The sequence below is a fragment of the Cherax quadricarinatus genome, chromosome 35, assembly GCF_038502225.1.
Source record: "Cherax quadricarinatus isolate ZL_2023a chromosome 35, ASM3850222v1, whole genome shotgun sequence".
NCBI lineage: Eukaryota > Metazoa > Arthropoda > Malacostraca > Decapoda > Parastacidae > Cherax > Cherax quadricarinatus.
In genome coordinates this window covers 23,897,876-23,910,375 of record NC_091326.1, presented here as the reverse complement: position 1 = coordinate 23,910,375, position 12,500 = coordinate 23,897,876, and the positions used below count along the sequence as shown (strand labels likewise).

General features: G+C 42.2%; 1 protein-coding gene across 3 annotated transcripts in view; it reads right to left on the bottom strand.

Annotated features, from left to right (window-relative positions):
• The window catches only part of HnRNP-K (Heterogeneous nuclear ribonucleoprotein K), a gene marked incomplete at its 3' end in the record, with an annotated part of 884,016 nt that overhangs the window by 792,890 nt on the left and 78,626 nt on the right, over positions 1–12,500 (bottom strand). Inside the window, 1 exon segment of one of the 3 annotated variants that reach the window (XM_070091458.1) lies at positions 1,469–1,498. Coding sequence (XP_069947559.1) covers positions 1,469–1,498 — 30 coding nt within the window. 3 annotated transcript variants of the gene reach the window in all.

The window sequence follows — 12,500 nt, the reverse complement described above, 5'->3', positions numbered from 1 at the left end:
ACTGGCTGTACCCTTCTCCAGAACATCACTTCATCTGAGATCATTTATCCCCAGGATGACTCGAGTATGGAACACATTCGTACAGCATTCTGATGTCAACGAGATAAAGTCAGCTGATCAAATGAAAATGCTGGCCCACAGATGGCTCCAACTTCATCCTGTTCCCTACTTATATGTCCTCCCATAACAACAAAAATGCTTCAAAATGAGCTGATGTAGGTAAGGCAGCCTTAGCTTGTCCAACTAAAGTTTAGGAATCCTTAACTTGTGAATAACTTGTCAATTAAAGCTAGGGATTTGTAACTCCTAACCTTGTCAAACCCTTGTGTAGAGAGAGAGAGAGAGAGAGAGAGAGAGAGAGAGAGAGAGAGAGGGAGGGAGGGGGGGGGAAGGTGTCTGTGGGTATGGTGACAAGTACATTCAGGAAACTACTTTATTTCAGCCATTTTATCTGACTAACAGCTTGGGTAGTTTTGGTAAACAAAAATCAACTGATTTTCATATATAAACGTTAAGCAATTACAGTAGTAGTAAACATTTCCAGTTTCTCCCCTCCCACCATACAGGTGGACGCTGAGGAACACTGGTGTCCTCACTCCTTTTCTCCCTCCACAAGGTGATCAGTTGGTAGATCAAGTATCATGGGAGGTACTAACTTTCTATCACATGAGCGTAAAACGGAAGCATATTAAATATTTTTCTCTTCGGTATTATTGCTGATCTTTGTTTCATATACAGGTAAAAGAAGAGGTAAAACTTGTAAATATCTACTTAAATTCAATATACCCTTTCTTATTTTGTGTTACATAACTCACAAAATCGTAATAACATGATCGCAAATAATCCACGTTACGAGTAGGGGTTAGAACCTATGGCAAGAGAGTCGTAGAACTCCAGGCCAGTGCAAGCCACTGGGCCAGCTGGCTACAATACGATTCATCCAACTACGTATATTTATACAGAATATTTAGCCAGCTGGCCCGGTGGCTTACATACTGGTCTGGAGTTTTACCACTCACTTGTCATGGGTTCTAACCCCACCCGTACTATAGTTTGTGTTTCATATTTCTTATTCCTATATTTCCTTTGCAGTAACCGAGGAGGCATGGTGTAAGACAGGGATGTGGAAGCGATGATTCCCGACACCATCAACAGATGTTACACACAAACGTGCGCACAAAGCACAATATTGTACATGTCCTCAACTGTCTCACCTCTCATTGCTGGCGACAAAACTTTTAACATTATAATTATGGGGAAATACTATATCCGTAGGGGTCATACAGCACTTAGGGAAGGGAGGTCATCTGGTTTGATCCAATAAAGTGAAAGGTGAACTAAGTTACTTAGATGAAGATCTCTTAACCAGCATCAATACGCTCTCACTGAAGGGGTAAACATAAGCAGACCGGTAAACAATAATCAAGTGGTGAGGTGTAAACAATCACAGCATCAAGAGAGGACTCACCCCGCAAACAGTCTGGGTAGCCACACATACCTGAAAACACAAAAAATATGATTTTAATACATACCTCTAAAATATATAGCTTTAATGATAAAAGAGAGAAAGGGGAAGCGAAAATGATAAGTGTAAGAGAGAGGGAAAGGGAAGGTTACCTTTACCTTTGCTATACCTTTGATGAATACCGAAAGTTGTTCTACAACCAGTGCCCAGCCTTGGACCAGGCTAGTCTGGTGCTTGCCTGGCCAACAAGGCTGTTGCTGCTGGTGGTTTGGTGATCCACATATGCATCATAGCCAGGTTTATCTGGCACCAGGTGATGATACTTGTCCAGTTAACACCTCTGGAAGATTTCTACAATTGTCCCAACAGTGCTTCTGATATCTCTTGGCAAGATGTTCAATAGTCTGGAGCGCCGGACGTTGATACAGCGGTGATGAAGAGGGATAGAGGAAGGGAAGGAGGAAAGGGGATAGGGTGGTATCACAAAATAAGTTCAGAGATGCCTAATTAGATCCATCACCCACTTTAACATGAACGTAGGTAGGTATATTTACAGAGCATGTTGTAACGTGAACAGACTGACTGAAGTTGTAGTAGCCAAGCGAAGGCTTGGTTCTGGAAGTTTGGTAGACAAATGATCAAACTGAATGCGAAGTATGTGAACAACCCTACGGTCTATGTCTTCAAAACTATGTGCTTTATTGTCCACTTATTGAGGAATGCAGAGATAGTGATACGTCACATATTAAGCAAATTTCCTAAATTTGCTTGCAATAATTAAGTAACTGTGGATATAAATCCAACCTTTTAGGGCCATGTTCCTAGCCCTTTATTTTATACTCATGGGAAGCGCTAAACCCATAGGGACCATGCAGCGCCTTCCTAGCCTTTTTGTATATCCATATGCTCTTTCGCTATCGTCCACAGGATGGATATGGGGTGCACAATAAACTAGCCGCTTCGGCGAGGAAATTTAAATCTAATTGCAGAGTGTACACGCGCGAGCCACTCGCTCACACACACACACACACACACATACACACGAGAGGTGAACATTATTTACACTTTCATCTGCTGCATCTGTGCTGTTCTTTTGTTTCACTTTGTAGTTTTCCTTCTACCGCCCAATAACCTACCCATCTAATACATCTACCAATCCCCTGCTACAAACGTAGCCAACAGCACGTGCAAAGAAAATGATAGGATGGATAATGAGAACTTTCAAAACGAGAGATGCCAAGCCCATGATGATCCTTTTCAAATCACTTGTTCTCTCTAGGCTGGAATACTGCTGTACATTAACATCTCCATTCAAAGCAGGTGAAATCGCAGATCTAGAGAGTGTACAGAGATCCTTTACTGCACGTATAAGTTCTGTCAAGCACCTTAACTACTGGGAACGCTTGGAAGCACTTGACTTGTACTCGTTGGAACGCAGGAGGGAGAGATATATCATAATCTACACTTGGAAAATCTTGGAAGGAATGGTCCCAAATCTGCACACAGAAATCACTCCCTACGAAAGTAAAAGACTGGGCAGGCGATGCAAAATGCCCCCAATAAAAAGTAGGGGCGCCATTGGTACACTAAGGGAAAACACCGTAAGTGTCCGGGGCCCAAAACTGTTCAACAGCCTCCCATCAAGCATTAGGGGAATTGCCAATAAACCTCTGGCTGCCTTCAAGAGAGAGCTGGACAGATACCTAAAGTCAGTGCCGGATCAGCCGGGCTGTGGCTCGTACGTTGGACTGCGTGCGGCCAGCAGTAACAGCCTAGTTGATCAGGCCCTGATCCATCGGGAGGCCTGGTCATGGACCGGGCCGCAGGGGCGTTGATCCCCGGAATAACCTCCAGGTAGCCACCTACTAGCATACATACCATCCATCTAAAATATACTCACAAATTTCAGTATTGATTTACATGTAAAATTATGCTTGAGAACTGTTTTTTAACAGTACAACTTGAGAAATATCTGCATCGATGTAACTGGCAAATGCTTCTTTATTCTCTCTCAGTGGTCAGTCGTCACGTGAGGTCACAGGCCCTCAGCTGCTTTGGGGATTAGTGTGGACGGTTACAAAGCATGGCTTGCTTTTTCAATGTTTTAAAATCTGAGGTTAGAGAGTTGAAGGAGGAAGTCTTGCTTCTCCAGGAGGAAATTAGGAGGCTGAAGGTTCACCTCAATGGGTTTGGGAGTGTAAGGTGGCTGGAATGGTGGAGGGGAGCCGAAGCAATTCGTAGCCATCTTCATAGGCATAAATTGATTAATGAATCTCAACACGGCTTTACAAAGGGGCATTCCTGTCTTACGAATTTACTAACTTTTTTCACTAAGCTGTTTGAGGAGGTAGATTATGGTAATGAATATGATATTGTGTATATGGACTTCAGTAAGGCTTTCGATAGAGTTCCACATCAGAGGCTATTGGGGAAACTTAAGGCACACGGAATAGGAGAAATTTTTTCCTGGGTAGAGAAATGGCTGACAAATAGGCAGCAGAGAGTTTGCATAAATGGGGAAAAATCAGAATGGGGGGCACGTCACAAGCGGTGTTCCGCAGGGGTCAGTGTTGGGCCCTTTGTTGTTCACAATTTACATAAATGACATAGATGAGGGAATAAATAGCGACATAAGCAAATTTGCTGATTACACCAAAATAGGCCGTTCAATTCACTCTAATGAGGACCATTGAGGACTTCAGGATGATTTGAATAGACTGATGCAGTGGTCAGAGAAGTGCCAGATGCAGTTTAATATAGACAAATGCAAAGTTCTAAATGTTGGACAGGAAAATAACCATGCCACATATAAACTAAATGATGTAGATCTTAATATTACTGATTGTGAATTAGTGTTCGCAATAAAGCTAACAGAATCCTTGGCTTCATATCTAGAAGTATAAATAATAGAAGTCCTCAGGTTGTTTTTCAACTCTATATATCCTTGGTTAGGCCTCATTTAGATTATGCTGTGCAGTTCTGGTCACCTTATTACAGAAAGGATATAAATGCACTGGAAAATGTACAGAGGATGACAAAGATGATCCCATGTATCAGGAATCTTCCCTATGAGGATAGACTGAGGGCCCTGAATTTGCACTCTCGAAAGGCGTAGAATTAGGGGGGATATGATCGAGGTATATAAATGGAAAACAGGAATTTTATAAAGAGGATTTATATAGCGTGCTAAAAATTTCCCAAGACAGTATTGAGAGGGTTCGTGGAGAAATGATGGTCCGAGTTAAAAAACACTTGTTGGATGGTAACAATTATATTAGCAGAGTGTGAAGATGAGGAGCAGCCCAGCCTGCCGTGTTGCCAGTTCTTAGACCTAAGTGTGAAGTGAGGAAGAGGCCGGGAGCCCAGCGCTCACAAGCAGCATCATTTGACGTCACACGTGCTAGTCACTGAGCCTATCCATATGTAAAACATATGGATAGTACTATGATATTCAGATAACATACATATATAGGGGATCAGCAACTATGCTGACAGCTCGGTCATGTTACGTATGTCGCCTCGACATACAATACTATGCTATGGGCTGAACAGGCAGGTGGCTCTGGGCTGATTCTATACAATAGCAAAGACATATGTAACTTAGAACTAATGGATGGGCTCATAATGGGTGGTAACGTAACGCATTACGAATTATAAGAACAAATCAAATTATAAGAACAAATCAAATTATAAGAACAAATCATAGTATAATAAAAGATGGAATTGATCAATCGGTCTGTATTCATGCACTCTACGGATTCTGAAGAAGAATATATATTTACAAAGGTGAAAGTAATTAACAACAAAGGCAGACCAGGCGCGCTCAGGTCATATTGCTAAATCTCAGAATTCGGAGGGAACGTGAAGACAGACACACACACACACACACACACACACACAAATTCTGAAAACTGATCAGCTAATAACAACACACACAGTTGACAACCTCATTCATCTTGGACATCTAATTATACAGGCTATGTACATTTAAACTCAACTCTGCAAGGGTAAAATTTACATATGCAGAATGGTTATCGTCTTTGGGAGGATTGAGTTCTTTTGCAATGGCTAACACATGCCTTGACTGAGGGAGATCTGAACAAGTATCTACAAAAGATACTTGGGGGTTTCTCATTACTTGTCGTGTACACAAAAAATAACGACATTCAGGTTGATCATCTGAGTGCTAGAGGTAGAGGATAGAGAGTCAGGAGGATTGTCAGCGTCTGTCACATTAGTCTGGGTAGAAATATCATCCTCAGCATCGCATACTAACTTCATATGATCTAAATGAAATTCCTTATACTGACCAGTACTAATTTCTCTAACCTCATACTTACTGCCATTGATATGTTCAACTACTCGATAAGGACCAACAAACTTTTGATCGAGCTTAGGCATTGCGGATGTTTTGTTGTAGTCAGCATTACTCTTGAACCCACTTTAACTTTGATTGGCTTAGCATGACTATTAGTTTCTCTTGTAAATTCTGGTGTTGACTGACGAAGTGTCTCACGGATTCTTCTAAAAACACTCTGAGCTAAGCTGGTACGAGTTGCTATGAAATCATCAGGGTTTTAATTGGGTTTCAGTGCAGAATATAACAACTCGTAAGGCAAATGCTTGTCTATACCATACAACGCATAATGTCAATTGTCACCTATCGAAGCAGTGTAAGCAGAATTTATGGCACATTGAATATCAGGTATAACTTCATCCCAGGTTTCACTGTTGGAACTGATAGGCAAGCACTGGTTTGGTAACAGAGTTGTGGATGAGTGGAACAAACTCCCGAGTACAGTTATTGGTGCTAAAACGTTGTGTAGCTTTAAAAATAGGTTAAATACATGAGTGGGTGTGGGTGGGTGAGAGTTGGACCTGACTAGCTTGTGCTACTAGGTCTGATGCAGTGCTCCTTCCTTAAGTGGAAGTGACCCGATTAGATGGCTCATTGGGCTAATCCAGGGGGTACATGGACCTGCTTCGCATGGGTCGTTAGGCCTGCTGCAGTGGTCCTTCTTTATGTTCTTACCAGCAGTGAGGAGCACTCTCTCTCTCACTGTGACGAGGCTGTAGGTGGGGAGGTAGTCACGGCTACCAGCAGTGAGGTGCAGTCCAGCACCTGCTACAAGTGGTGATTCCCAGTAATGGGAAGAACATCAAAACAAGGAAAGTTAAGAGAGAAGATTTGAAGGTAGGAAATCACTTCTCTGTTCTTCAGGATGAGTGTACTTCAGTGGCCAGTGAAGGTAAAGGTACTACTTCCCCTGCAAACAGAGGTAAGCGAATCCTTGTGGTTGGTGACTCACAGGTAAGATATATGGACTGTGCTTTATGTAATAGGAATAAGAAGGCAAGAGATAGTGTGTGCTTCACTGGAGCTGGTGTTAGTGACATAGTCAACAGGTTACCTGGAGGTTATTCCGGGGATCAACGCCCCCGCGGCCCGGTCCACGACCAGGCCTCCCGATGGATCAGGGCCTGATCAAATAGGCTGTTACTGCTGGCCGCACGCAGTCCGACGTACGAGCCACAGCCCGGCTGATCCGGCACTGACTTTAGGTATCTGTCCAGCTCTCTCTTGAAGGCAGCCAGGGGTTTATTGGCAATTCCCCTAATGCTTGATGGGAGGCTGTTGAACAGTTTTGGGTCCCGGACACTTATGGTGTTTTCTCTTAGTGTACCAATGGCGCCCCTACTTTTTATTGGCGGCATTTTGCATCGCCTGCCCAGTCTTTTACTTTCGTAGGGAGTGATTTGTGTGTGCAGATTTGGGACCATTCCTTCCAAGATTTTCCAAGTGTAGATTATGATATATATCTCCCTCCTGCGTTCCAACGAGTACAAGTCAAGTGCTTCCAAGCGTTCCCAGTAGTTAAGGTGCTTGACAGAACTTATACGTGCAGTAAAGGATCTCTGTACACTCTCTAGATCTGCGATTTCACCTGCTTTGTATGGAGATGTTAATGTACAGCAGTATTCCAGCCTAGAGAGAACAAGTGATTTGAAAAGGATCATCATGGGCTTGGCATCTCTCGTTTTGAAAGTTCTCATTATCCATCCTATCATTTTCTTTGCACGTGCGATCGTGGCACTGTTGTGATCCTTGAAAGTGAGATCCTCAGACATTACTACTCCCAGGTCCCTTACATTATTTTTCCGCTCTATTGTATGGCCGGAGTCAGTAGTATACTCTGTTCTAGTTATTATCTCCTCCAGTTTTCCATAACGGAGTAGTTGGAATTTGTCCTCATTGAACATCATATTGTTTACCGTTGCCCACTGGAAAACTTTGTTTATATCTTCTTGGAGGTTAACCGCGTCCTCAGCATATGACAGCCTCATGCAGATCCTAGTATCATCCGCAAAGGATGATACGGTGCTGTGGTGTATATCTCTGTTTATGTCTGATATGAGGATAAGGATAATATTATGTCAGGTAATGGGAACAAGCCTATTATCTGTCTCAGTGCTGGTGGAAATGATATTGGAAGGGTAGGAGAAGAGCTGCTAGATAAGTACAGGTCAGCTATAGATTTAATTAAGTCTAAGGGAGGGGTCCCAATCATATGTAGCATCTTGCCTAGAAGGGGAGCGGGCAATGAATGGCTGTCTAGGGCAAATGGTGTAAATTGATGGCTAGACAGATACTGCAAGGAACTTGCAATCCCATTCATTGACAACTGGGACAACTTTTATGGCAAACATGATATGTATGCAAGGGATGGGGTACATCTCTCTGGGGCAGGGGTGGTAGCACTTGCAAACTCGATTGAGAGGGCCATTGCTGAAATTCTAGGATTTTAAACTGATAGAAGATAGAGGTATGGGTGTGTGTGGGAAACAGGCAGGTTGCAACACTAGGGTTGAAAACAGTAAATGTGTAAGACATTCATCATGAAGTTATAAAGACAATAGATCAGGTCAGCAAACAAAGGGAGACAGCAAGGGACTAGCTCCCTTAAGGTTTACTATATTAAAGGGAGTGCAAGAAATAAGATATATGAGCTAAGATTAATTGCAAGTGCAGGAAACAGATATTATTGCTATAACAGAGACCTGGCTCGATCTGAAAGATAGAGAGATGCCTTCTGAATGTCACATACAAGGCTATAAATTATTCCACACTGACAAGGTCAACGGGGAGGGTGGTGGAGTAGCAATGTATGGCAGAGACAATTTAAATTGTGTTAGACAAGATATAAAATTAGAAGCATCAGCCACTGAATCTGCTTGGTTACAGCTTCTCGAGGGCCGTGAAAAACTAATTCAGGGTGTGATTTACAGGGGCCCCAAATCTTGATAGGGAGTGCAGTAAACTTGTACAGGACAAAATTCATAAGGCATCTACATACGAAAATATTGTGCTAATGGGAGATTTCAACTATAGACAGATTCACTGGAGCAATTTGACAGGAAATTTGGAGTCAAGTGACTTTCTTGATACGATTCAGGATTTTTTAAAACAGTTTGTGACAGAATCAACTAGAGGAAATAACCTGCTTGACTTGGTTCTTGCCAGCAGGTAAATGCTAATTAATAATCTTGAGGTTAATGATGAGCTTGGGTAAAGTGATCAAAATCACTCAGTTTTAACCCTTAAACTGTCCAAACGTGGATCTACGTCCATGTGTGGGGGGGCTGCGAACGTAGATCTACTTGTTTTTACATGCTTTCAAATGGGGGAAATTAAGGTCGGAGCACTACGCACGTGAACATAGATTTACGTTTGGACAGTTTAAGGGTTAATATATCGTGGAATTCCCCTAATAATGGCAATCAAGTCTCTATCCCTGACTTCCGCTTGGCTGATTTCATAGGACTAAAAAATTACTTGGGTGGGTTGAAATGGAATGACCTGACCATGGGTTAGGTAGGTGGTGATGACTGCCAATATGATGTTTTCCAGGGCATAGTTCTAGCTGCTCAGACTACTTATGTTCCAAATAGGGAAATCAGCGTATTACAGAATGGGTATAAATACTCTGGAAAACGTACAAAGGAGGATAGCAAAGTTGATCCCATGTATCAGAAATCTTCGCTATGAGGATAGACTGATGGCCCTGAATCTGCATTCTATAGAAAGGCGTAGATTAGGGGGTATATGATTGAGGTGTATAAATGGAAGACAGGATTAAATAAAGGGATGTAAATAGTGTGCTGAAAATATCTAGCCTAGACAAGACTCGCAGCAATGGTTTTAAGTTGAAAAAATTCAGATTCAGAAAGGATATAGGAAAGAACTGGTTTGGTAATAGAGTTGTGGATGAGTGGAACAAACTCCCGAGTACAGTTATAGAGGCTAAAACATTGTGTAGTTTTAAAAATAGGTTAGATAAATACATGAGTGGGTGTGAGTTGGATCTGATTAGCTTGTGCTACTAGGTCAGTTGCCGTGTTCCTTCCTTAAGTGAATGTGACCTGACCTGACTAGGTTGGGGCATTGGCTTAAGCCAGTAGGAGACTTGGACCTGCTTTGCATGGGCCAGTAGGCCTGCTGCAGTGTTCCTTCTTTCTTATGCTCTTATGTTCTCTGTGTGTGTGTGGGGGGGGTGTTATCAGCATAATACACAGAAGACTTTGTACTGGACTGATGAAGTCACTGGCTGGCGAAATGTTTCCTCAATAAAGATTCCCAAATGTTGCACAAGTGTCTCATTCTTCAATTTGTCGGTTTTCTAAACCATTTATCATATGAGAAATAACGCCCACTCAAATCGCTTGTGTTCTTATGTCCAGAATATTGTTCTGCTGACAGCTCCGTTCAAGACAAAAGTGACATCAGAGTTGAAAAAATAAAAGATCGTTTACAGCACAAAGCTCATAAAACATTTAAACTACTAGGAATGCCTCAGAGTACTTTGTGTATATGAAAGCTACTTGAGAGACTGGTCCCGAATCTACACACTACCATAACAACCTACTGAGATATATATTAGGAAGTGAAAAATAAACCGAACACTGCATCAATAACCACAGGCATAAGGGAACATTGCATCAATAACCATAGGCACAATAACACCAACAATAACCATAAACCACAGGCACGAGAACACTGCATCAATAACCATAGGCACAATAGGAGAATCTGCATCAATAACCATAGGGACAATAAGAGAACACTGAATCAATAACCATAGGCACAATAAGAGAACACTGAATCAATAACCATAGGCACAATAAGAGAACACTGGATTAATAACCATAGGCACAAGAGAATCTGCATCAATAACCACAGGCACAATAAGAGTACACTAGATCAATAACCATAGGCACAATAAGAGCACACTAGATCAATAACCACATGCACAATAAGAGAACACTGGATCAATAACCTGGGCAGACTCTTCAACATACTACCAGCACGATGGAAAACCCCTGGAAACCTCTCACAGACAAGTCCCCAACCCACCTAATACCTTATCCACTAACCACCTACTGACGTGCCTACTAACCACCTGCTAACGTAGCTACGTACTAACGTACCCGGGTACCAGCCTATTGAACAAGTACCCAGCTTACCAAGGCATCTAATAACGTACCCACCTACCAAGGAACTGAGCGGCTTCATCAGCTGGATTATTACTTTAACTCCAGGATGCTGTCAGGATTAACGACCTCGTTATATACAACTTTAACGAGCTCGCCAGCAGCATGTATTCACTCCTACTAAGGGTGGTGTCCTGATGCTGGTGAAGGGCTCTTAGGTTAGGTAAGGTAAGGTTTGTCAGGAAACAGGACAAGTGTTTCCTGACGCGGGTCTCAGTCACATGATGACCCGCCGCTGCAGCTTTTGGTCATCTGACCGAGGCCTTCCGCTGTCTTACCCGTCCACCCCCGTTAAAAATTATGGTTATGATTATAGCCATTTCATTTCCTTGAAGGGCTCTTGTTTCAAGATATTGGAGCTATCTTTCCTTTTATTGGATCCAACCTATTTCCCATTCTCAAGGTATTATATGGCCCTTAAAGGTTTAGCGCTGAACTTCACCTTGTTTTTTAAGCTGACCGTACGGTCTCAGCTTAAAAAGCAACGATCGTTCTACTAAACAAGCCAAATGTAAATTTGTTATTGCTACAATAACTTCGGGAAAATACTTTTATGAGATGTCTGTGTGGGCCTGTGTGACGCTACTACAGTCTGGTGAACCAGGCGGTTAACAGGAGGCCTAACACAAGGCCAGCAACGAGAATAGACAAACTCTTGAAACCGGTCACGGATATTTATATCTCACAGGTTGATACAAGCCGATCCTTTTTTAAAATATTACTATTACATGTGAGGGTCACACATACACACACAATTGATAAGGACCTTTGACAACCAGTAACTAACACGACTGGCCAGGTAATAACATTATCATCTCAAAGAAATTAAGTTATGTAATATCTAACCTTACTGTGTTATTTAATGCTCAATGTGCAATAAGGTTTCCCTTATATAATAAACATCGTCATTATACTCTGAAAAATAGAAAAATTTAGTAAAAGTATAGGTAAAGGTAAAATTTTTGGTATCGTCCCATGCCTATTAATATATGTATAGTGTATGTGTGTGTGTACTCACCTAATTGTGGTTGCAGGAGTCGAGACTCAGCTCCTGGCCCCGCCTTTTCACCGATCGCTACTAGGTCCTCTCTCCCCCTGCTCCATGAGCTCTATCATACCTCGTCTTAAAACTATGTATAGTTCCTGCCTCCACTACATCGCTTGCCAGACTATTCCACTTCCTAACTACTCTATGACTGAAGAAATACTTCCTAACATCCCTTTGACTCATCTGCGTCTTCAGCTTCCAATTGTGACCCCTTGTTTCTGTGTCCCATCTCGGGAACATCCTGTATCTGTCCACCTTGTCTATTCCACGCAGTATTTTGTATGTCGTTATCATGTCTCCCCTGACCCTCCTGTCCTCCAGTGTTGTCAGACCGATTTCCCTTAACCTTTCTTCATAGGACATTCCCCTAAGGTTTGGAACTAGCCTTGATGCAAACCTTTGCACTTTCTCTAATTTCTTGACGTGTTTGACCAGATG